At 40.0% G+C, this 25,563-nt stretch overlaps 3 protein-coding genes across 11 annotated transcripts in view; all 3 read left to right on the top strand.

The window, feature by feature from the left end:
• The window catches only part of AGBL3 (ATP/GTP binding protein like 3), a 51,491-nt gene extending 39,235 nt beyond the window's left edge, over positions 1–12,256 (top strand). For 5 of the 9 annotated variants that reach the window (XM_039354123.1, XM_039354125.1, XM_039354127.1 and 2 more), the window contains 4 exons: positions 5,343–5,373; positions 6,470–6,681; positions 10,433–10,682; positions 11,185–12,256. In XM_039354123.1, the coding sequence (XP_039210057.1) occupies positions 5,343–5,373; positions 6,470–6,681; positions 10,433–10,682; positions 11,185–11,416 (725 nt within the window). In that variant the 3' untranslated portion in view covers positions 11,417–12,256. Of the gene's footprint in view, positions 1–5,342; positions 5,374–6,469; positions 6,682–10,432; positions 10,683–11,184 lie in introns of those variants that run through there. The other 4 variants (XM_039354131.1, XM_039354130.1, XM_039354129.1 and 1 more) reach the window with 3 other exon arrangements.
• Positions 12,257–14,718: 2,462 nt separating this feature from the next.
• On the top strand, positions 14,719–24,666 carry CYREN (cell cycle regulator of NHEJ). Its single transcript, XM_039354135.1, has 4 exons — positions 14,719–14,858; positions 22,172–22,295; positions 23,691–23,757; positions 24,116–24,666. Exons 1-4 carry the CDS (start codon positions 14,837–14,839, stop codon positions 24,344–24,346), a joined length of 444 nt encoding a protein of 147 aa, XP_039210069.1. The 5' UTR covers positions 14,719–14,836; the 3' UTR covers positions 24,347–24,666.
• On the top strand, positions 14,723–19,838 carry TMEM140 (transmembrane protein 140). Its single transcript, XM_039354134.1, has 2 exons — positions 14,723–14,854; positions 18,240–19,838. The coding sequence occupies exons 1-2, from the start codon at positions 14,837–14,839 to the stop codon at positions 18,867–18,869; spliced, it is 648 nt and encodes a 215-aa protein (XP_039210068.1). The 5' UTR covers positions 14,723–14,836; the 3' UTR covers positions 18,870–19,838.
• Positions 24,667–25,563: the final 897 nt, after the last annotated feature.

Here is a 25,563-nt window from a genome sequence, read left to right as displayed (position 1 = left end):
ATCTTCTGGTTCAGTCTTCATCGACGATGGACCAGTGTCTTTGAGTCACGACCTGACTCACGTGGCTTCATGATCTGGATCTCAGCTGGGTAAACTAGTTCATCAAGTGGGTGGGCCCGGTGCGCAGGAACCGTGGGCCAATAGTTCTGGTATGCAGCCTTGTCTCCCAATGAGACAAGGTCTTCTTGCTGTGAAGGAAACTGGAACCAAATCTGGAACAGAAAAAACTGGAACCCAAGCTTCTCGGGAATGAGGGGAACTGGATTCACAGGATACTTAGGAACTGAAAAACCTGGAAAGACATAAACAGCTGGATCTGGAAACTCAGGAACAGCTGGGGCTGAAGAATCAAGATCAGGAACATCAGGAAACTCAGGAACAGCTGGAAACTCAGGATCAGGAACATCTGGAAACTCAGGAACAGCCGGAGCTGAAGAATCAGGAACAACAGCTGGGACTGAAGGGTCAGGAACAGCAGCTGGAAGTGAAGAATCAGGAACAACAGCTTGAGCAGAAGACTCAGGATACTCAAGAACCGAAGGGTCTGGAGCCACCGGTGGAGTACTGAAGAGGACTGCTACTGTTGTTGTCAGGGTGAGGACTTCATGTGTGGGTGTCAGTGTATTTAATGACATGGAGTCCATGAAAGGCAGTAAGTCCTTGCAGGCTTCTACAAGGCTAATTCTTGGGGTGCTGAGACAAGTGATCAAGACGATCAAAACTATGCCTAACTTCAGTTGTCTGCGCTTAGACAGGGTTTTGAAGCGGATTGGTTGACGTTTACCGGGTGTCTGAGGTTGAAGGTTGGCACTTTGATCTGAAGCTGGAAGTGCATAACGTTTTGGTCTATGTGGCATCTGTCTATTTGGACAGGCCAAGAGCTGAAGACTTTCTAACCAGATCAGTTCTGTTATCTGTGTGGCAAGGTTGGGCCACTTTACTTGGTTAACAAAGTTCTTATTTGTTGGCACATGTTGCCATTGTTCAGGGCTTAAGGATGTTTCAATCCTTTTCTCTCTGTTGTTTACATGGACGTAGAAGTGTCCACTTTGTTTGCAGATGTAGCTTGACATCACCTTGCTGTCTGCGTAGAAGGTGGTGGACTGTAGTTCAAGGCACAACGTCTTTGCTGTCAAGTTGGTCAGCTTTACAGCCAAAGTGATGCCATATAGCTGTACCCTTGGTACGGTGTGGCCTTGTTGCATTGTTAGTCTTGCTTTTCCAAAGAAGACACCAAGACTGCAGCACTCCCCGCTGTAGACTCTGATGCATCTTATTGTTGCAAACAAGATAACGTAAGTGTGGCTCTCCCCGCTGTAGAGTGAGACGTATCTTAAGGCTGCAGGCACCTTCGTAGGCACATCTAAGGAAGCGTACAACTCTTTCTTCTGCACTGGGGCAGGTGAGCTGGAGACATACATGCGCTGCACTTGCATGCTTTGGAGACATTTTGGGAGTATGCTCCATGACTCCCAGTCTTGGGGGCGCTGTTTGTCTTGTTTGTCCTTTATGGACAAAGCTAAATTGTAGTAAGTCTTGCTTGTCTGGAACACGGTTGCTTCCAAAACAGGTTTGGTTGTTACAAGCGTGCAGTGTTGTTCTAGGCGCGGTTGGAACACTGTTGCTACCAAAACAGGTTTGGTTGTCACAAGCATGCAGTGTTGTTCTAGGCGCGGTTGAAACACTGTTGCTACCAAAACAAGTTTGGTTGTCACAAGCGTGCAGTGTTGTTCTAGGCACGGTTGGAACACTGTTGCTACCAAAACAGGTTTGGTTGTCACAAGCATGCAGTATTGTAGGTGTGGTTTTATGGGGTTCAATGGGGTAATAATGGTGGAAAGATCTTGTGGCACTCCCCGCTGTGCAGTTGTTGCCATCAGGTTCGATGTGGCAGCAACGGCAGGAGGATCTCGTGACCTAGGTGTCGTGTCATCAACTCTGTGGTTGACCAGCGAATCAGGTCGTTGAGATTCCTCTGTTTGTCTACTCGGTCTTGGGGGGCTTGTGGCTGGCTGAGGTGCTCTCATCTGTGCATTCTGGAGTGTGCTTTGGTTGTCCACGTAGGCCTGTACATGGCTGTGAGAACTTTCCCTTCCTAGACTTTCCAAATTGGGCGTTGACATGGCATCTTCTAACTCTCTCTGCAGGATCGCTTCTATTGCGGCTGCCTCTTTTGCTCTCTGTTGTCGCTGGAAAATCTCAAAGTTGGCCTGAGCTTTGGCCAAGTCTTCTCTATGTAGCTTGTCGTCTACTGCTACTTGTGCAGCAACGTTAGCCATTGCGGTATTGATCCGTGCTTCCCTGAGACGGGCGGCGATGCTCTCTGCTCCTGAGGCTTGAGATGTATGGCTCTGGCGAGAAGATGCCTTTGAATGGCGTGAGGGTCCTGTGACGTGCGGTTGTTGGGACATGCTGGAATGTGTCTTGGATATGTGGCGAAAAGATGAGGCTGTTTCAGACACGTGGGATGGATATGCGTGCGACCATTGGGATGGTGCATATGAGTAGCGGGAGACATTGGACTCGGCCCTGTCGACCAGTCTGCTTTTCTGGCGAGGCTTGGGCTGTGGGGAACCCTGTGAGCTCTCTAGAAACTTCTTGCGTTCCTTGTTTAGTACTTTGAGGTTGTGCATCTTGCTATCGATTCTTGAGTCTCTTAATTGTTCCTGAATATCCTTTAGTTGCTGTTCAGAATCCATCCATTGCACATAGGCGTCTTCCTTATCTCCTTCCACTGCGTGTGCCCGTTCTGGGGAGAGTTCCTCCTTCTGTTCATGGTAGAGTTTGTATAATCTCTCCCAGCTTCGTTCATGGCGTCTGTGGATGATGTGCCATTTCTCCATCAGATGTGAATGCATGGCGTCTGTGGGCTGGTTGATGTATCTCAACTAGGCTGATAGGTTGAACCCCTTCTGCTAGACCAGTAGGATGCTCAGCTATGGCTAGGATAGGTTCAGTGTCCTTCTCAGCTATTTTGAAGAGAATTTGAAGAACTTCTCTCTTTGACCACTAGGGGTCGCTACTTGTAGATCAGCTTCTGAGGTGCTGTCTGTGGGTGGAGATGCCACTGGGTGCGTTCTCCTGTGTTTGTGGGTACTTCAGTGCAGTTCACCCCTTCACCACTAGGGGTCACTTGCTGTGGGTCAGCTACCAGGGTGCTCTGGCTTCGAGGTTCACCCTTTGTCCACTAGAGGGGCTTCTCTGGGTGCGGTTAAAGGCTTGCATGTAGAGCTTCCTTTAACCACTAGGGGGCGTCTGGAGAAAGGCTAGCCAAATTCTTCCTATTACCACGTTACTGCTAGTGAGCCACTGAGAGAATGTAGAGGTACAAACTCCCACCTGGTCATTTGCAGGCTGGAACTCCGGGTCATCAGCTGTGATAATAAGCGAAGGCAATTGGCTCTTGCTTCCTGTCTCTCAAGCTGGAACAGCTTAGCCTTCAGCTTGAGTGAGTGAGTGAGTACTTTTGGTAAGTTCACTCTGTGCCCTCTAGGGGGTGTTGAAAAGGCTAGCCAAATTCTTCCTATTACCACGTTACTGCTAGTGAGCCACTGAGAGAATGTAGAGGTACAAACTCCCACCTGGTCAGCTGTGATAATGAGCGAAGAGACTTGGCTTTGATTTCTCAAGCTGGAACAGCTTAGTGCTCAGCTTGGGTAAGTGAGTGAATGCTTCCGATAAGATCACTCTGTGCCCTCTGGGGGGTGTTGGTAGCTTGGGATAACTTTAAGTAGCTTGCACTTTAACTAACAGATTTGCTCTGTTGTGTGCTGAATTAATTGTGGCTGTTGTGGCTCAGCTAGAAAAAAAAATTGCATGACCACCAGGGGTTGCTTCTGCGATGATTCCTCCTTATAACATTGGCTGAAATTCCGAGCATACCTAGGGCTGTCACTATGGCAACAGATGAGTTTATTGAAAGGCAATAAACCTTGCTTTTGTTTGAACTTTAGAGGCAGTCATTAAACAGTTCTTTGTTTCAGGCTGCATGATTCACTGGCAAAGAGGGGAGGGGGAAAAGCCCAAGCTCCTTTTGGTGTTAAAATTCAAACTTTTCAAGCAAGGAACAAAAGTGTAGATTTTTGTTTTTCTTTCTCTCCGCTATAAACATTAATTTGAGAACAGGTCCAAGGTACTTTTTACTTTGAAGGTTAGCTAGCAAGCGAATTAGCATAACAAAACCTCTGAATCACTCCTTGAAAGCTGTCTTTTACACAGACACGCTGGCTTTGCTTTGCAGGCTCTTACAAGCATCAAGAGAATCTTTACTTGCTTGAAGGTTTATACAGAGAAAAGGCTAACCAATTTGATTCTCTTTCTTCAAACTGTTGCAGCTTTGAGAGGAGAATTAATCTTTGCCAATTTACTATTTGCTTTCAAAAGATGGCACAAATTATGAAAAAATCTTCTTACTATACTGACCCAAATTCAAAAGTGTTATATTTCAAATCCAGTCAGATAGTTAACTCAAAAGAAACGATCTTATAACAAACAAATATATTTTAATGAGAAAGATTACTTGCGTTCACGTTGAGATTGGTGCTGCTGGGAATACATGTTTGTTCATCTTTCAGATCCTTTCCTTAGGTAAGAAGATTTTGCTCTTTATACCATCTTATAGGGAGACCTTCCATGGCCCATGCTTCTTACAGACAAAGAGATTCCCATGTGGCTTGTGTCCAGGAAGTCTCCCAAAGACCTTTGGAACTCCTCCCACTGACCCATCCACATACCTAGCATTTAACCCAATAACTGCCAGACATTCCAACCTAGAGCTGGACCATAGAGCTATATGGGCCAGAACATACACCATACAGAAATAACAGATCACTTTTTGAATATTACATATTATATCATTCCAGACTAGTTAACCTCAAATACAAAGCATATGTGCTTAATTGCTTGAGTTCTTCAACAATAATCCAAAATATCACAATAATTTTGATTTTCACAATTTTTGTGAGCCATTTTTTTTCATAAATTCTATATTTTTATATAATCATAGAGTTGGAAGGAACTATTTTGTCTCATTGTAAGTCATTAATAAGTCCAATTTTGTCTCATTGTAAATCATTAATAAATCAAATTGTTTTTTTAATGATAAGAGGCTAAAACTTGATTTATAGTATCTTGAAAATATTTAAAACAAGGGGGGATGAGAATGAACATAAGCAGAATTATTCCCTTGTACAAATACATCAGTAATCAAAAATATTAATGTGGTTCTCTACCAGGGAAGAGAATAATGATTTTAACATAAGAAAAGGACTGAAATTATGTAATAAATAAGGATGTTTATTTTCAATTATACTGTATATTGTCTTTTTATCTCTTATTTGTAGCATCATTCATACAACTGGACAGTCACCCAAGGTAGGAAAACTATATATTTGTTATTAGTGATTTCTGGAACCCTCATATTAAACCTTGAGAAAAATCTTATAGAATATAATTTACTTTAATATGGATCAGTCAAATATAAGACTGCACATGTGCTTTATAAAACTATTATCTGTAGTCTTTATTTTAATTAATATTTCTATCATTCTCTCTTACAATAAATTTTACATTGCAAGTTTGGGTGCAAGTACTACTTAGTGGATCTATTTTAATCAAATAGTTCACTCTAATTAACTGAGCAATAAATTCCATATAATTTATATTAGAAATAATTATTAAAGAAAATCTGCAAAAAGTAAAACATCATTCTAAAAGACTTTCTTGTCTTTCATATTGAAGTTTGGAGTGTTCCCTTCTGGGATAAAACTTGCCATGACATTTACATACAATGTAAAGAGAGAGAAGAACACTTCTTATTTTAGAAATGATATTTAATTAGTGCAGATATAACCAGTAGATAATTCATAATTTCACATTTTAAAGGGATTGTAGCCCAAGCGGTAATGACTAGGTTTTTATTTATTAAGCTTTTTAATCATCAGTTTTATGATTCTGCCAAGATAATAAGTTTTCTAACCTGAAAAATACTGAATGCTATAAAGTCATTTTAGTTTTTATCAAACTTTAAAAACCCAGTTATTTAAAGTGAAATATGGAAAATCTGCTTATAAAAAGGAAAAGAAATATTTGCCAGCAGAACAATTATTTTACTTTATTTTAAAGAAGAAGCATAACAACAAGTCACATGTTTCATATCCAAATATAATTTGCAGGGGTGTCAAACTGCCAGCCCATGGGCCGGACGCGTCATCCCAAAACCGCGCCCACCCCATTGCCAGCAATGGAGAAAAAGTTCTGATACGTCGCACGACGTCACATGACGTCGCGAGTTTGACATGCCTGGCATAAATGTAAATATAAGTACTATTTCACAAAATGAGTTGACTGTATATTTCAGAAGACACAACATTTTTGAAGTGTATCCTTTTTGTATAATTTTTAAGAATTGGATCATTTTGCATGTTATTTTATTCTGAGTTTTGAGATGGTTAATCTTAATCTGTTTCAGCTCTTTATATCTGTCTCAGCCAGTAGCAGAAAATCATCCTGGAAGGGACTGTGTCACACTACAGTTAGAAGAAAAAGAACTACAAAATATTGCTCTAGCTCAAGAAATCCATTTAAACGCTCCATATAAAAAAGTTGCAACCTGGAGATTAGAAAAGTATCAAACTGGAAAAACCAATAGTTGCAGAGAAAAGGCATCTCCAGAGATCAAAGGTTTTTCTCATATTGGAAATTAAAACTTTATCAATTACAATGGGTTTATATCTCATCAAAATTTCTAAAATACATTGGCTGGTTTACTTGTATATTATCAAAGGCTGGACCTTAAAGTCTTCCAAGTCTCGATGAACAACTTGATACATAAAATGTTTAAGTCAATTCATTATCTTTCTTAGGAAAAGGAAGATTAACGTTAATCTGAAGATTTTTTCTTGATTGATGGAGAATATTCAGTTAAGTTAATCAATTACAGAGTCAATAATAACAAAAGTAGTACAACAGTAAAACACACATGCCCAGGATCAGCCATTTTTAACCTGCCCATCAAGCTGTCAAAATCAGAGAGATAGAGCAAATTGTAGGGTTGAATGGGTTACTATATGATACAAAAATAAAACGTTTATTCAGATTGTATTTTCTCTTTCTCATTTACTCCTTCTCAGTGGAGAGGAATAACTGGAAATAATATTTGAACTATAAATTTGTATTCTGGGTGGGAAAAGCCAATATTTAGAATCTGAAGAACGTTTAATAAAATATAATTTCCTAAGCTACTTTATGGAATGTACTTCCAGTACTGCTCAAAAGAGTTCATGGAGAATGAATTAGCCTCACATACATAGACATAGACATGTATATCTATGCCTGAAAAGACTGATACAGAGTATCAATTAAATTTAACAATATGACTTAAATTTATTTTTAATAATTCACATTGTAAGACTTTGAAATATGCTTTTGATGATGAGTGAATGGCGTCTATGGTAGTACATCCAGTTCTTATAGTTCCTCACAAATCTGTTTGTGGAATAGATGTGTGAAAATAGATGACAATGGAAGTCAGTTTCTAAGACTTAAATATATAGATGAGTTGAGATTTTAGAATCCCATTTTTAGTTATTAATTTATTATTATTTTATGTCACCTATTCTTTCAGTTGTACATGAAAAATTTTGGGGGGAAAATATCCAAAGAAGTACTAGTAATCTGCAGCTCTCCTACAGAGATTTTTACTCATTGTGGAATTCTGCTATGTGGTTTATTAAATTATGAAACTAAACAAGCTGAATTTGTGGACTGTACAGCCTTCCTTCCCTCCTTCCCTCCTTCCTTCCTTCCTATCCAACTTAAATAACTGGGCTGGTAGCAAGAATATAAGAAACAATATAACAACAGAACAAAAAATACAATTAAAAGCAATCATAATAGATTATGAGAGTTGAGGCATCATACTCAGTTCCCAAAACATGTCTATCAGGATCCATTAGCAGTCTGGCCTTAATGCCTGAAGGAAAAACTAGGATTTCACAGCCTTCTGGAAGATTGGGGCCATATGGATCTCAGGGAGAGGGGGATGTTCCATAGCACAGGTGTTATTACAGAGAAGACATGTCTCCTATCTTGGGTTCCAGAATATAGTTTCAGATAGGGAGCCTGAAACACACAGCATTATTGGATGCAGTGGATGAACAAAAACTACTGGATACAGGTGACCCTCAATTAAGGCCCTATAGGCCTTTAAAGGTATAACCAGCACCTTAATTGCACCTGGAAGCCAGTGTGGGTCATGCAACAGCTGTGTCACAGTGGCGAACCTAATGCATCCAGTACTGGCCATTGCTACACTCTGGACCATTTGAAACTTCCAAATACATTTCAAGGGCACCTCTATGCAGAGTATGTTGAAGAAATCCAAATGGGAAATGACTAAGGCATGAATTAATATTAATAATAATAATAAAGTTGGAAGGGACCTTGGAGGTCATCTGATCCAAACCCTGCTCAGGTAGGAAACTCTATACCATTTTAGACAAATGGCTGTCTAGTCTCTTCTTTAAAACTTCCAGTGTTGGAGCATTCACAGCTTCTGGAGGCAGGTTGTTCCAGCTGATTGTTCTAACTGTCAGGAAATTTCTCCTTAGTTCTAGGTTGCTTCTCTCTTTGGTTAGTTTCCATCCGTTGCTTCTTGTCTTGCCTTCAGTCCCCTAATCATCCTTGTTGCTCTTCTCTGTACTCTTTCTAGAGTCTCAACATCTTTCTTACATCGTGGTGACCAAAACTGGATGCAGTATTCCAAGTGTGGCCTTACCAAGGCATTGTAAAGTATTAATACTTCACGTGATCTTGATTCTATCCCTCTGTTAATGCAGCCCAGCACTGTGTTGGCCTTTTTGGTAGCTGCAGCACACTACTGGCTCATATTTAAGTGATTGTCCACTAAGACTTCCATCATTTCATCTCTGTTAGTGAGAATTAGGTCCAATATGGCTAGTTCCCTTCTCTAGTTTTTGGCAGACAAAATTGTCTGCTAGGTTTGTCAGGAATCTCTTTGATCTTTCACTTGGTGCAGAGTTTGTCTCCCAGTTGATGTCAGGGTAATTAAAATCTCCCATTACTATTGTGATGTGCTTTCTACATACCTTAGTTAGCTGAATAGCAAAATGTTCATCTTTTTCCTGTTTGGTTGGGTGGCCTATAGTATACATCTATGGCAATATTATTTTTCCTCCTTTTATATTGACCCAAATGCATTTGAGACAGTTTTCATCATTGTTGTGCTCTATTTCTATAGAGATGTGGTTATTTCTTATATAGAGAAGAATTCCACCTCCTCTTTTATTTGGTCTGTTTCTTTTAAATAATTTAAATCCCTCTAGCTGTGTGTTCCATTTGTGGGTTTCATCCCACCAATTTTCCCTAATGGCAACAATATATCTGCCCTCATTTACCTGAATTTCTAGTTCACCCTGTTTATTGTTCATACTCTGTGTGTTAGTGTATAGACAATTGAGTCCTTTATGACTGACCCTATGTTTATTTCTACATAACCTGTGTGGTGCCTGAGTTCCCCTATTTTCTTACCACCTGTTTGATTAATGCACTTGGTGTGGCACTCCCTATTAAAAGCTTGATTTTGCTTGACTGCTAGGTAATATTCTTATCCACATACACCTCTATGTTACATGCATTGATAACCCTATAATTTTTAGATTGCCAGGGACAGGAATGTTTTGTATCAATTAACTCACTGTCCCCATTGTTCAGTTTAAAATTACTACAAGCAGAGCTTATTCCAGGAATAGATGAAACTTGCATACATAATGGATTTGTTGAAAGGTTAAGGTCATAGATTGCACACCAGTTCTGTCTGGGGGAGTGATATCCCATTTAGAGTTAACAATTGAAAAACTTTATGAGAACTGATATTCTAAAACTTTGAAAGAATTAAAAATTAAGCTGGGACAGAATAATAGTTGGCTGAAATGCTTGTGCTGAAATCTAAACTGGGAAGTTTAGAGAAAAAAAACCTCAGCAATGACATGTCGCTTCCATATTACTGCCAAATAAACTTCCTTCCTTCCCTCCCTCCCTCTTTCTCTCAGACACGCACATATTCTCTGCAGAGCACATAATCCTTTTATTCATTTGAGAAGGGAATTTGGGAATTTTTTAAAGTATCAGCTTGAATTATCGTAAATGAACATAATGATTTATGACACAACAATCAACTTGAAATACACTTTTTCCTAATTGAGTATAACAAAATATACACTCACATGACTACAAGATCTGAAAGAAGGATACTGCAGGATGGGAGCTTTTCTTCTGTAGGATAGGCTAATGTAAATTTATTAATATATCACAGAAAAAAATCATGTAAAACATGTTAGCACTAAATTGTTGAATTGTGTGTTAAACTGATCTTGGGAAACATTATCTCAGATTTACTTATTTTTGATCACAGGTTTCCCTGAGCCACCAAAAAGTATTTTACCTGGAAGCAAAGATAAAGTAAAGGAATTGTCACCCTCAAGAAATGCAAAAACTAACAGAATTAGTGGAGGTAACTGTGAAGAAGATCTTATACTGAACAGATCTTCTATAACACAAGATTTGCTGCTATCCCTTCCTTTGATGTCAGAGGGAAAATACAGTCAGCCCACTGAAAAATATTTGAGGAGTGAACGACATCTAAAATCCTTGAGCCGACACCGGTAAGTAAAGTGTAGTATGTATTCAGCCTGACTTTTAATGCTTCCATCCAAAATTGTTTTGTGATTGCTTTTTTAATGAAAAAGTCAAGTTTATGTAACAATGGGCAGAAATAGATTAAAACAGAATATTCAACAAAACAGTAGAATTCCAGATCAAGAAATATTTAACTGAAGCAAGTTTCAATTGAATTATTTTGTAAATAATATAAAGAAGCATTCTGAATTCACTGAATAAAGAATGTGGTCACAGCAAGTCAGGAAGAAAAAAGTATAATTCTTAATATTAAGATTTTGTGTTTTTTCTCAATAAGCAGCTTCCATGTTTTACATCCTGATTCACTGATTCTGCAAAAAAAAAAAAAAAAAAAAAGCATGGCCTCTGTTGTGCTGGGCAGCCTGGATTATCAAGAAGCATGTTATGAAACATGTAGTAACTATATAACTAGCAACTAATTTTGAGGTATTGCCCTTTAAAATTACTTTGTTTTGCTTATTTGTGCAGACCACGCCTTGCTACTTTACTGACTACAAAAGGGCCCAACAAAACAATTTTAATGAAACATTCTGAAGATGATGAAACATCCGGGTCTCTACTGCAAAGCAGGCCAAAAATGCCAACAAGAAACCTGCTTTGCCAGAGTGAAAGCAATTTTTTTCCTAAGAGATGTAAAAGTGACAGACCTTCAGGGCAAGATCTTCCAAACACAACTGAGAGGATTTCTTTTCATGCGTAACAAGAGATGCCGTTTCTTTTGGTTTCAGACTACCCAGTAGTGACACCATCTGAGCGTCCTGCTTTATCTCTATAGACATCGGACTGGGAAGATGTTACAGGCAGAGCAGTTGCACTTTTACAAGATTGAACTATTGGATACAAACTAGAACATCTGGGAGGGAGGTGGCTGTGATTAATATAAACAAAAGTAAAATATGATCTGATTTATTTATTTTTATTGCTAGCCAATTGCACAGGGAAGCAAGTTGAATCATTTCATTTCTAAATATAATAATTCAAGAAAATGGTCTGGAAAAATTGAAATGGGAATTGGGTTTCTCAGGGCTGAATCATATTAAACAAGGGTAGGATTTTCATTCTATAAGGTGTTCAATCTTAAAAGAAAAAAAGTATAAACTTGAATGGTTTCTCTTTGGCGTTTGTCTTAACGGATAAGAATGCAATTGAGGAAATAAGGTTACTTTTTCAATTTGGGGCTGCTGTCATTAACTCCATGTTTCTTACAAAGAGGCAAAATATACATTGCTGTATATAAATGTTTTGGACAATCCTTATAATTGACTATTCCCAGTTTCCAATTAACTCCAGCTTAATTATGTCAAATCTACAAATAACTGCCACGTGACCAATTTTGTATTGGAAGACACCAGTTTTTGCTGTTCTGCAGTAAATTCCAAGTATGTTTGATAATTATGTGTACCTGCCAACTGATGGATACAGTGAACCAAAATCCCATCCATGAAAACTTATGTTCTAATACTTATAGTTGCTTATAAACCACATTCTTAATTTTTGTAATCTGCTAAGGCAATGATGATAATATTATGCATTCAGTCAAGTCTGACTCTTCGGGATTCTATGGGTGAGGTCGCTCCACATCTTCCAATCTTGCACTACTACTTTGAGTTGTTCTATGCTATGGCTGGTATCATGTTTGATAGTATCCAACCACCGTTTACTAATTCTTCCAAACATAATTGCTACCTCCAGTGAATTCCCCCACATGACATGTTACAGCATTATTTTCGCACAATTACCTGGAATTAGAAAAAAAATGGAAATTCCAGTTAGCATTTGAATAAACTTCTAATATCCAACCAAGGGTTTTTTGTATTGGCAAGATCCTCCAAAAATAGGGGTGGGTGATTAATTTTTCCCAAGAGGCTACATGAGAAATTGGGACTGTTGTGAAAGGCCACCACCCTGTCTCCTGGCACTGCTGCCTCCCCCACCTACAATGTGGACCAGACAGGGACAGCCAAGGGCCAAATATGGCCTGCAAGCCATAAAATGTCCAGGTCTGTCCTAGAATGTTCACGCACAACCAAAATTCAGGATTCTGGAATTTTCAGCGAAAATGATATGACTACATATTAGTTAGTCCATTTTATTCCTTCCTATTGATCCTGGCTAGGATCACTAACTGTTAATTTTCACTTAAAGTCCTTCCCATTGGAGCACTAATGATTTTTTTCTTCTTTCTCTTTTTAAAAAATATATACCTCTACATTACTATAAAAAGAGAAGAAAAAAATAGATAATAAGAGACTTGAATGAGGAAGAGCAGTTAAGATAGTCAATGTTTGAAACAATTCATCAGTTATGTGCTGCTGGAGTGACTCAACAGATTATGCCTATAGAAGAGAGGAGTTTAATTAAAAATACAAAATTTGAAAAATCAGTAAAATTTGAAGTATTTTTGTCTGAACAGAGTGCTACTTCAGATTTTTTAGATAGGAGGGAAAATCAAATGTCCCATTTCCATTTCTGTACCCACAACACAACAGCAAAGTAAACTTGCTCATTTTCAGATATAAAAGTATAAAGAACACCAAGATTACATCTTAGCAGGTGTTTCTACGCTGGGTGCACATAGCTATAACAAGAAAGGACATCTTGCTTACTGACCATAGTTACTGTTCATAGTTACAACAGTGCTGAAAAAGATTTACAACCAGTTGTCAAAGTTGTCCCCATGGTCACATGATCACCATTTGCAATTTTCATAGCAGGCTTTGAAAAAATAAAGTCAGTGGGAAGCTGGCAAGAAGAGATAACTTGCAGTCAAGTGATATGCTTAACTGCTGCTGGAACTGATGTCCTATGTTGGCATAATCACATGATGTTTCATTTTATGATTGTGTCACTTAGCCAAGGAGTTGTTGGTTCCAATTATGGTTATTGTTATCTATTGTTAGCCAATTGCACAGGTTGTTAGCTATTGGTAGCCAATTGCACAATTATGGTTGGAAAATGAGGACTACCTATACACCTAAATTAGGCTGCATGAATGGATGAGTTTTAGAATTTAGTAAGCTTTTTCAGATCTTATGTGAAAGGAACAATAAGACAGCAATGAAAGTATATATGGCTATTGCCTTCATGAAAGCATTAAAAAATCTGTTCTAATTGGACTACTTAAAAGAAAAACCCTGATAAGCAAGCAACAAAATCCCAACCCTCCGAAATAAAAAAAAACAAGGAAGCCTACAATTGGCAATTGTAATAACTGCCTAGAAATAATGAACCTTGTGCATTTTGTGCATTGCATCATGTTTCTGTCTATGTGCACGAAGACACACTATGCGATAAGAATTTCTGTTCTCTTCCTATTGGTGTTTGCAAGCAGTTGCTTTTTCTGCTTCTGAGAGGAAATCTTTTTTAAGAACTGCAATGTGTTAGGTGCGATTGCGCAACGCATCCCAGTCGCTACCCTCTCTCCTGCAAAGAGCGTCACCCGGGGAATACTGGAGTGCGTTATTTAACGGGGCCGTTTTGAAAAAAAACGTGTTTCTCGATTTTAAGATGTTCAACTTCATACAGGCTGAGGAATGCTGGCAGTTGAAGCTCGCACGTCTTAAAATTGCTGAGGTCGAGAAACACGAGCCTAGACCTCCGCCCTACTAATAATAACTGCTGTCCTCTTTGTACTTATGAAACCTTATTACAGGCTTGCTCTGAAATTTGAAATCGTTGGCGCTTTGTGTACTGCGAAAGCCAGGAACGACGAAACAAAAGCGCCTAAAACAACGCGAGGATCATTTCTGCTTCGTTACCAAACTTTCATGTTCTAATGATATGTTTAGATAAATTCATCACAATTACAATATTCATAATTCTATGAGCCTTACAAAGGCGTGCCTAAACTGTGACACATGAATATTTAAAAAGCATAAACAAAATGTCGAACAGTAGTTTCTGAAAAATCGACTGGATTCCCTCGGAAGATGAAGGAAAACAGCCACGGGACAACAGACCTCACCTTCTGCTCACCCCAGTGCAGAGAAATCGGACGAAAACGAAAGGGAAATCTGCTGACGTTAGCACGCGATCCGAGGAGCAAAACCAGATCAAGCAATAAACAAGACTGAAAGCGAGTCTGATCATTAAGGAGGATCGCTTCCAGCAGTAGGATTTAATGCCTTCGGATTCGCTGGCAAGTAATAACCTTTTTAAAATTATTACTGTTCCTGGCTACTTTAAGGGTTCACGAGGTGTAGGGCCATTGTAATATGAAATTAGAGGTATGGACTCTATCACTCTTTAATTCTTCTCGGTTATTTTACAATATTTGGCAGCCTCTGCCTCCGACGCCTTCTGACTCGGTCAAGAGAATGGAGGCCCTGCGGGTTTTCCAATTGAGTTGGATTCAGCGGCGGGCACCGCAAATGAAAGCAAGCGGTCTAGGTACCTCCTTCCCTTTCTTATCGCACTAAGTCAGAAGATAGCGAACGAGTTCTTTAACCCACCCTTCCTGATCCTAATGCTCCGCGAATGGATTAGATTGCGTGTTGCCAGCAAGTTTGGCCTAAACTCTGCAAGGCACGGGCGTCCTAGTGGAAATGGCTGCTTTCTCAGGCACCGGGGAAGCGGCTGAAGAGACCCTGGGTATCTTTGGACACTCTTTCTTTCGACTCTTCTTGATGCATTCCAACGTGGCTATTTCACCATCACACCAATGTCGTGCCTTGAAGTGATCACAAACAGTTCAGAATTGTGTTTGATTTAAGCACTGTTAAGATTTGGCAGTTGTTGGCCAAATCTCAAAGATTATTTAGTTTACCAATCTTCCTTCAGACCACTTTGCCCAAAGATTGGGTTCACTTTCCCTTACTACAGCTTCTTTACTTGCTGAAAAGCCTTAGCTGATTTGTAGGAAGAGAATTGCTGTTTGTATTAGAGCTTAAGAGGGTGTGAATAAGCCCTCTATACAGGCTGCTTTTTTGTGTGTCTTGTATGGCCTCTTTAGACTGCATCCTTGACTTAACAACAGTTCATTTAGTGACCGTTCAAAGTTACAGCAGCACTAAAAAAAGAGACATGACCATTTTTCACACTTAGACCATTGCAGCATCCCCAGGGTCACATGATCAAAATTCAGGTGCTTGACAACTGATTCAACTGATTCAAATTTATGATGGTTGCATTGTCCTGGAATCATGTGATCAGCTTTTGTAACCTGACAAACAAAGTCAATGGGGATGACATGTTAATAACTTAAACTGCAGTGATTTACTTAAATACAACAAGAAAGATCATGAAATGGGGCAAAACTCATTCAACTACTGTCTCACTTAGCAACAGAAATTTTGGGCTCAATTGTGGTCATAAGTCAAGGACTACCCATTCTATGAAGCTAGCTGAGTACTTTGGCCAGTCACTCTCTCTTAGCCCAACACACTTGACACACGTTGTTGTGGTGAAAATGGGAAGAGGAAGGAATATTAGGTATGTCTGCCACTTTATAAAAATATTAAGATAAGATAAAAAATAAATCTGAGCCAGCTTCTCCAGCCAATTTTCTCTGTACTTTTTCTTCATCTTCCTTCTGGCTCCCACTGTTTTTCAGTCTCAGTCCTCCACATACATTTTGTTTCTAGTTTCTGTCATATGCTCCTTCTTTCTATCCTAATATTTATTTTTTCTTCTTTCTTACCAGTTTACTCCTTTATTATACAAGGACTGGCATCTTTTTCTCTTATACACTATTATAAGCCTCACTTTTCCCCCCAAAGAGATTGTGTTATCACCCTATTTTGAGTTTCAGATCTTTTTTCCTACCCCCTCCCAATCAAAGTTAATAGATAATACTTGTACCATTCTGTTTTAAAATTATGCTGAATTACAAATTAATTTCTCCACAGATTGGCTTTTATTTTGTCCTTCATTGACCAGTCTCATGAAAGTTGCTTAGCAAATTAAAAATCCTTCTTCATTGTAAACTAAGGTATTCCTCCCTTTGTTTCAAACACTCTTTCTTCACCCTGCTTTAGGAGATCAAGAGTTCTAGGCTCCAATCTTTTGGTCTCAGAGGTGTATCAAGGCAGTAGGGTTTTTCCGCCTTCAAAACTTCCTTTCTTAAATCATTTCCTCTTCATTAAACTACAGCAGGGGTGTCAAACTCGCCATGTCACATGATCTGTCGCAACATAACACGACTTTTTTCCCCTTGCCGGAGGCACAGTTTTCACGTGATGCATCCAGCCTGCGGGCTGGCAGTTTGACACCCCTGAACTACAGCATCTTCAAGAGTTATCCCAACTGAGTCAGATTTTTGGCAAGTCTTCATAAAATTGAAGATTGAGGACAATTTTTATTGTGTTTTAAGGATGGCTGGATGATGCTGTGAAGATGCTGTAAGTCAGTAGTGAGAAAACTACCAGGAACAAAGAACCATATATGTGAACATATTTTTGAATATTATGTATCTTGCAACTTTAGATATGTTCATCATACTTTGAAGAGTAGATTTGTTTCTCTTTTAGTGCATGTGACTTAAGTTGCATTTTTTATGCGGTTCACCGATCAATCTTATCCTCAACCTAAAGAGCATTCTTTGTCTACTGAATTCGAAGGAGAAGGGTGTAATACGTATTGTACACGTGTTTCTTCTACCTTGTAAAGGAAGCATGTTTAATCAATACCCAAATATAAGAGCCACCATGAATCACACCAGAAGAAGTCAACAAATGTTATGATTTGCTTCAGCTGCTTCTGCTGTAAGGGACATATTGCCTATGAAACTGGAAGTAACATATAACTGAATATTGATATACCTATTTTCTAGGAACTTGTATAATCCCCTCTTTAAAAAATTTCATGCTGGGTCATTAGTAAATCTTGTAGTGAATTCTAGTTTTTCCAGGCATCTTCTGAAAAAGCGTCTTTTGTTGCTGTTGTGATTTTTCTACCATTCATTATTACAATCTTCATAATGTTTTAGGTTTTAGTTTCCTTAATCCACAACATATCTACTGACTATAGACTACGACCATTAAAATTCAAAATAGGAATCTCAGTAACACCAGATTGTGTTACTCATAAAACCAGATTATGAAATATGAGAAGGGATAACTATTTGTTTCTTCTTAACATGCCTAATTTTATAACTTTCTAACTTTCCTCCCCTTTTAAAATATATATATATATATCTCCAACAGTATAATATTTCTTAAGAGGCTTGGGAAAAGGAACTAGGGAAAAAATTCCAACATTACAAGTTGATAACATTTGCAATATTTTGTTAACAGTATAGGGCTAGGAGCTAGACTTGGTCTTTGAAAGCTCTGTTGGAAGCATGCAGAAGCAAATTAAAAACATTTGAATTCATTCCATTTCTATAGTATGCATTGCTTTTTATAATTTACAAATTACAATTTTTAATAACCTTTGAAAGGCTTAGTGGCAGAATCCAAAGCTTTCCAGGAGCGTGAATGATCTTGTGTATCATGTAAATCTACCAATTGACACTTGGGAAGTATGTGACAAAGTGGAGACATAGTTCCTAGAATCCAACCTGACTGTTTACTTTCTTCTGTTAGGTATTCAGGTGGACAATGCAGCTGAAGTTCCAAAAAAACATTGTTGAATTCATTAAAGGGTTAAGAGAATCAACCTACAGCTCCTGCCTCTTGTACCTGAGTAATTTCTCCCTTGCCATTGGTTATAATGCTTTGCTATTTTATGCCCTTGTCTGGGAAGCTGGGAATATCATCAATCTTCCCACCAAAAGGATTGGCTTCTACAATTTCTGTTTGTGGAATCAAAAAGCAGAATTGGATTGCCTTATGATCAGAGAAATGGAGAAGTTGGGAATCAGTGAGGTTGCACTGGTGCTATCAAGGGTCTGTGTATACATCAGTCCAGTTTTGTGTCTCTTCACTGCCACTACAGTCATGCAGCAGGCCCTGTGCTTCAAAGACCGAGATGGATGGAAAGTGGCTCAGATTCTTCTGTCTATTAGCAGTGTGAGTTTGCCTGTTGGTCTCGTTTTGTTTATCTTTCCCAGTCAGAAATGGATTCAAGTCTCTGAACTAAGTGAGGGTTTTGCAGCCCTAGTTGGAGCTTACATTTTACTTCTCTTTCACCTGCTCATAATTACCCTTTACCTTGCAAAGTACAAAGACACTCTTCATAATAGACTTTTGACTGCTGCCAAGAGCCTTCCGTGAGTTTTTGTTCAATTGACACACTGAACTGCAAAATAGACTACAAGAATTTGTCATGCAACACCATCCTCTGTTGTTTATTTATGACTTAGTGAACTGTGTGAACCCAAAATATTGAGTCCAGTAAATCTTAGTCAAGTTGGATATGGAATAACTTGTTTGGCAAATGGGAGGCAGCATCTGAATGTAACACACACTGCAGTGAGTTGAGTGGTAGAATCAGTGCAAAAATACCTTCCAAGACCTGAATATATTGAATCCAGAGAATGCTTTCCAACATAAGTGAACTGGAAGGGAGATAACACTCTTAACATATAACACTTAATGCATAGTCTCTCCTATTTCAAAGACTGGAAGATCAACTGAAGCCCTCTCAAGAGGAACCACACTTAGAATTAAGAATTTGAGAAAGGCTTAAGGCAAAAAGGAGTTAAGCATTGAATGCCTATAAAAATCCCCCATGCCTTCTACCACAATCGATTTTAGTCTCTTCTATTTTTGGAGCACAGCTCTTGCCATACAAGCATGGTATGGTCTGTAAGCTGACAGAAGTTGCACGCTTCTGTTTTCAAGACGAAAGTTATCAGTCAGCTGTTGTTTGCTAGTATTGAAACTTTCCTTGGAGCTTACTTGGGAGTTGTTGTATAGTTTGAAACCTTAAATCAATCTATAGGGTTCTGTGAATGTTGGTTTGACTTGCAAACCAGATCTTTTCCCCTGCTTACATGTCTACACTTATTCCGAAATCAGAGAGGAGGGGAAGAGAGAATGAGTGAGTGAGTTAGTTGTGTGGCTGCTTTCTATCTACAATTTGTAGCAATAATGTTTATTTTTTGTAAAAGAAGAAAGGTCCCTGAGCAAAACACTTGCAGGCGGGTTATTGTTACTATCCTAATAAAATATCATTATCCTGCTACATATCACTGTATTCTTCATAACTTGTATAATAAATAAATCAACTCAGTTATGCAATTTTGATGCTTTTTTTTTTTTAACCAGACAAGGAAATGAGGTGGTGAAGTGGAGCTCGATCCACTAGGACAGGGTGTCAAACTCAATTTCATTGAGGGCCGCATCAGCATTTTTGCCCTTGGGCCAGGTGGGCGTGGGTGGATGGGTGTGGCCAGGATGGGCATGGCCAGCTCAACATTACTCACATCAGGGGGCTCCTGGGGGCAGGACTGGGGAGGGACCCAGGGTTCTCTGATGGAAGGGGATGGGACCAAGGCAGGGGTCTGGGCCTGATCCACCGGAGGAGCCTTGCTGACCGCTAGGAGGCCTGTGGCTGGTAGCATGGGCTGCCTGGGGCCCTGGATGGCAGGCATCCGGCCCAGCCCTTTAGCTCCCGGGGTGCCAGGACCCCACAGCCCAGCTCCACTTTCCCAAGGGGACACCCAGCCATGCTTGCCTCCTTGAGACTGCTGCTGCTATGCTTGCTCTCCTTGCCCAGGCTGGGCTTCCCATGCTGCGGGGGAGAGGGCTGAAGGCGGTGGGGCTCCTGCTGGATGGGGCTGCTGGTGCTGCTGCAGTAAGGTGAGGCACATGTGGGGTGGGGGTGGCCTAAGGATCATTACCAGCCGAGTTGTGGGCCACAAGGTGGTTTCGCAGCCTGGGACACGGAGGGGGCCACACAGCTCTCCTCCCTACTCCTCCCCCCCCCCGCATCCTGGGGCTGCATTTTTCCATCATTCCCTTGCCACCAGAAAGTGCAGAGAGAAGCAAATCCAGGCAGGCATCCCGCTACTCCTATGGATAGCGCGATGGGTCATCCCATCTGACCCTTTCCCCCCCAAGGGTGTCAGGCCATGGACACCCCTCGCAATGCTGACCCTTGCACCCTCCGCCCTCCAGCGTGTCCGGAACCGAATGGTGGGGGGGTGACATGGCCCGGCCGCTTGGGCATCATGTTTCCACACCTGTCGCCACTATTGAAACTGAGGGGGCGGTGACGCGCAACTGCCATGTTGAGAGAACGGCTTCCCTGCCATTGTTGGCTGATCCATGACACCACGTCCTGGGCAGGGTTCAACAGGTCCTGTCACATCACCATGCGATGCTCGCTCCAGGGTCCTCTCATCTTGTGGCCTCCACCTGGCAGCTGAACACATTGCCCTCTCTCAGTCCTTCCATTTGTGGAACCTTTGGGTCTGTGAGACCGATCCAAGGGAAACGTCCGCAGGCCTGAAGGGGGAAGGTGGCTGTTCTTTGCTCCGGGCATCCCATGCGTGGAGGCCGAAGGTGTCCAACAGCAGCCTCAGCCTGCCAGTCCCTCTGCTGGCGCACTTCAGGGTTCCACAGCCTGTGCAGTGCAGATGAGTCGAACAGCTATGACTGCCGACCCGGCCCTCCAAGCAGAGGCAGAGGCATGTAGGGGGGAGGCACATGATCTGGCTGTGGGCAAGCAAAGAAAGATGGTGTGACAGAGCAGGTGGGCATCCAGATCTTGTGTCTCCCCCCCCCAAGCCTGTCTGCCTGCTGCTTGGAGGGCTGGGCTGGTGGTCACAATGCTCAAACCTGCACTGTGCGCGCTGTGAAACCCCAGAGTACACCATGCAGCGGGCTACGGCCGCTGCCAGGTATTGTCGGCCCTTACACGCTTGTCTCCTATGCGTTGGGTTGGGCCAGGACTGACCTTGGAAGGATGGAAGGCTGAGTCAATCTTAAGCCGGTGGGAATCGAACTGCCAAACTGTTGGCAATTGGTAGTCATCATAATTAGTCTGTAGTACTGCATTCTAACCACCACAGCTCTTCAATGCAAGAAACTCAGGAGCCTGCTGTGTAGAAAGGGAAAGCAGAAAACCTTTTGAAGATCTTTTGCTCCAGGGATGAACATTGGGGGTGGCAGGAGGGGCTGAATGCTAGCAAGTTGAAGCAACATAAAAACCTTCAGTACCTGTCCTTTATTTAGAATATTGTTTTTTTTTTCTACGTATGTGCTTGTACCTGCAAATTATTGAAATGGAACACAAATGGAAGGGGTAATACTTAACTTTCCTCCCTCCAGTCTGTGGTAACTGTGTGTAATTGCCAGTTTTATTTACTTTTTAATATATTTGTAAAATAAAGTGGTAGCTGATCAGCCATGACAAAGATGAGCCAGTATATTTTGATTGACACACCAAAAGTAGTTTCAGTTTGCTCTGTTTGCTGCCAGTTCAGTTATTGCCTATGGTTAGCACCAAATGGTTGAGATGTGTAAACATTGTCAGAAAGGAACAGTAGGCTGCATTGAACCATTAATTCGACAAAGTTTAATTTCAAATTTTCTGGTACAAATTGTTCCCTTTCTTTTTGAATTAACAGAAATGAGTTCCCCTGAAGCAGCAAAGAAGAGGATTCTTCCAGCATGGATGACCAAGAAGACAGCTGAACCAGCAGAAAAGGCAAAAATGAAATCAAAGAGAAGAAAAAGGACAGATTTAGCAAGGTGTGCTGCCTACCTATTTCTTAAAAATCAGAGAAGAATGGGTTGTTCTAAACTTCCCTTTCTACCCTCAAAGAGCCAAATTGGGAGGAGGGTTGTGGGGCGTTGTGAGATGTGTGTATAGAACTATTGATAGACTAAGGGACATCCAATCAGTATGGACTCTTAGTGATTACATAGATTTTCTCCAGTATTGTAGAACTGTCACATTCTTCAATTTATCTTTCTGTTTTTATACCCTTAAATAGTCACACACATGTATCTGTGCATACTCACACACACATCAAATATAGTCTATACTGTGTTTCCCCGAAAATAAGACCCAACCGGAAAATAAGCCCTAGCATGATTTTTCAGGACACTCGTAATATAAGCCCCCAAATAAGCCCCAGTTAAGATCATCAGACACATTTAATACCTTATTTCCCCAAAAATAAGACTTAATCGGAAAATAAGCCCTAATGCGTCTTTTGGAACAAAAATTAATATAAGACCTGGTCTTATTTTTGAAGAAACGCAGTAGAATCAGTTTGTAACTAATTAAAAACAAAATTGTTACAGTTTTACTGTTTACAGAATATGTCATCCCAAATAGTTACACTCATATAATATCTTGAAAGTTTGGCTGTGAGAAACCATATTTTAGATTCAATTGAGGTTAAATTAGAATTAAATGTTAAAAAGCTTTTCCTCTACAGTTCTAAGAATAGGAAACATGTTTGAACAAAACTACAATTTTGTTATAAAGTACAGAGATTGTGGGAGACAGGTTACATAAAAATAAAGACAGATCATGGTGAAGAGCTGTTTGAGATACAGGAAAGAGTTTTAAAGTATTTTAGATGGTTGCCCCTGTGGACAAGGGGTCATTGAAATTACAGCTCTTTTTCTGCTATACTGTATCTTTTATAAGAACTCACGGACTCACTTTGTAAGACCTCACCTAATAAAATACCCAGGAAGTACTGATCTCTTTTATCTACAACTGCTGTTATCAGTTCAGTATGAAGTAGTTTCCTTGAATGTCGCCAAATTTTGTTATACTGTATGCAAAATTAGACTCTTAACTGCCCACTGGTAACCTACCACTAATTGTAATATATTATTTGTCTGTTTTTATTTTTATTTTGTTGCTGTTTTTAATGGTCTTAGTTGTAGTTCTGGTCTTTGACCGCAATATTAAAAAAAAATGATTGAGTTGGTCTTTGCTATTTTTCCTGATACCAGGGCTAAAAATAGATAGATATACTGAAATAGATATACTGAATAAGACTACAAAGAGAATTTGACAATTTGCACTTTCTGGCATCTGCTAATTGTCTATAAATTGATATTAACTGGAGGGAGGAGGGTTAGTTTTCCCTCTTACATACTTCACAGTATGATTTTCTTTTGTAGGACTGAGACTGTGTATTGTATGAATGAAGCAGAGTTGGTCGACATGGCTCTTTGTATTTTAGCTGAGGTGAGCAATGCGAAGATGTTGCCCAGGTGGCAGCATCTTCCTTTTTCCATACGATTTTCTGCAGTTAGGGAGGCTGCAGCTTTTCAGTTAATTTTTGCCAGAACATCTTGCTATCTGAGAATTGGAAAAAAAGAATTGGGTCTAAATACAGCCAATTGTACTGGGTGATCAAACTCACTGTTAAGTTCAAGGACACTTGAGTTCATTTCTTTTGACCCCAGAGAATTATTTACCAATCAGGCATGTGAGAGATTCTACCAGGCATCAAGCATCTCACTTATCCTGATTTAGATAGCAGAGAGAGAAACTTGGTGTCTTGATCCCAAAATGAAAGAAAATATGATTGCTTCCTTTTTAGAATTGCAAAGCTATAGAAGGTGATGTGATTTCATCAGAAGATGAGGTCCAAGAGCGTCAACAGGAATTGACAGATGGTCACCATCCAAGGACTGCAGCCAACATTGCCAAGGATCCTCCTGTACCATCCACACCTCCAGCTCAGTCAGCTTCTTTAAGTAGCAGTGAGGAAACCAAACTGGAGGATAAAGATGATGCCTTAAAATATGTCAGGGAGATTTTCTTTACATAATTTTAATATTTATAAGCAACATCTAGGTTTTTTAAATTGATAAATAGGAGATATAGATAGGATAATGGTGGCTAGGATACCAGAAGTGAAGGAATGGTACATCACAATGGCAGGACTTCATGAAATAAACTCATCAGGAGGAGAGACTTTATGGAAATCTATTTTTATAATTGGAGATTTAATGGGATGCATTGGGGGAAGAATGGTGAAATTTCCTGCTGGGTTCCCTGGTTCAATAAGCACTTTTTTTTTTTTGCTTGACTTGGAAGACATGAATTCTGTATTTAAAAATAAATGTAAGTAGTTCTTACTTCTCTTTACACTGGCTAGCTTCATACTAAATTAAGAGCTACAATTTGTTTAATCATAGTTCAGTGTATAATTGCCTAGGTTTATACTAGCTTACGAACAAGCAAACCTCATTTTGGCTTAGCAAATTGTGTGAATCCAGTCATAGAAAGAGTAGTCTTGACCTCTAGTTCCTAATTATGTGACTTAATTGATCCCTGGCTCAGAAAATTATTTCTCTAATTTTGGGCTCCCAACAACAAAATATTTATTCAATCTTCAAGCCCTGTTACATTTTATAAACAAGTAGTTCTTGCTTAGCAACAGTAATTGGGACTGGACATTCCAGTGCTGAGTAATGCAGTCACAAAGGACAACATCGCCATGACTGCATCGCTTGGTGATGGCAGTCCTGACTGTCCCCATTGCTGTTAAGCAAGGTCCTCACAACTGACAGTTTTCAACAAAGTCACCGGGGAAGTCCCAGGCAACTTGCAAACAGGCTAACGGCTGAATAAGTGGCTGCTATGGTACTGGGGGGGGGAGGGGGCAGGTGTAGGGAAGGGGTGCTGTGAGCACATGCTACAAGTATGAGATTTCTGGGAGAAAAGGGTGCAAGAATTCAAATGACTTATAGGAATATTTTACAACTTTTCCTGCTGGCTTCAATATTGGCTGCCTACCAAATGGTGAGCATGTGACCCTGGGATGCTACAACCATTATAAGTGCAAGCTGGCTGCCAAGCACTGAGTTGTGATTATGGAGGCATTGTGACAGCCAGAAATCTGAAGACCAATTTTAAGTGCCCCTCTTAGCACCATCACAACTTTGAATATTGGCTGAATGAGTGGTCAGTAAATGAGAATTACCTATATTTTAATTAATGATTAAACTCCTATGATGCAAGAATATAATGCAACAATTTGGG

The sequence above is a fragment of the Crotalus tigris genome, unplaced genomic scaffold (genome assembly GCF_016545835.1).
Source record: "Crotalus tigris isolate CLP2741 ecotype Arizona unplaced genomic scaffold, ASM1654583v1 scf7180000018548.2558034, whole genome shotgun sequence".
NCBI classification, from domain to species: Eukaryota; Metazoa; Chordata; class Lepidosauria; order Squamata; family Viperidae; genus Crotalus; species Crotalus tigris.
This window is presented reverse-complemented; position numbering and strand designations above follow the sequence as displayed.

Coding starts and splice junctions, on each gene's coding strand:
- CYREN (XM_039354135.1), top strand. CDS start 14,837: ATGCCTTCGGATTCGCTGGCAA. Junction 22,296..23,690: donor AAAAGGACAGATTTAGCAAG/GTGTGCTGCCTA, acceptor TTTCTTTTGTAG/GACTGAGACTGTGTATTGTA. Junction 23,758..24,115: donor CTCTTTGTATTTTAGCTGAG/GTGAGCAATGCG, acceptor CTTCCTTTTTAG/AATTGCAAAGCTATAGAAGG.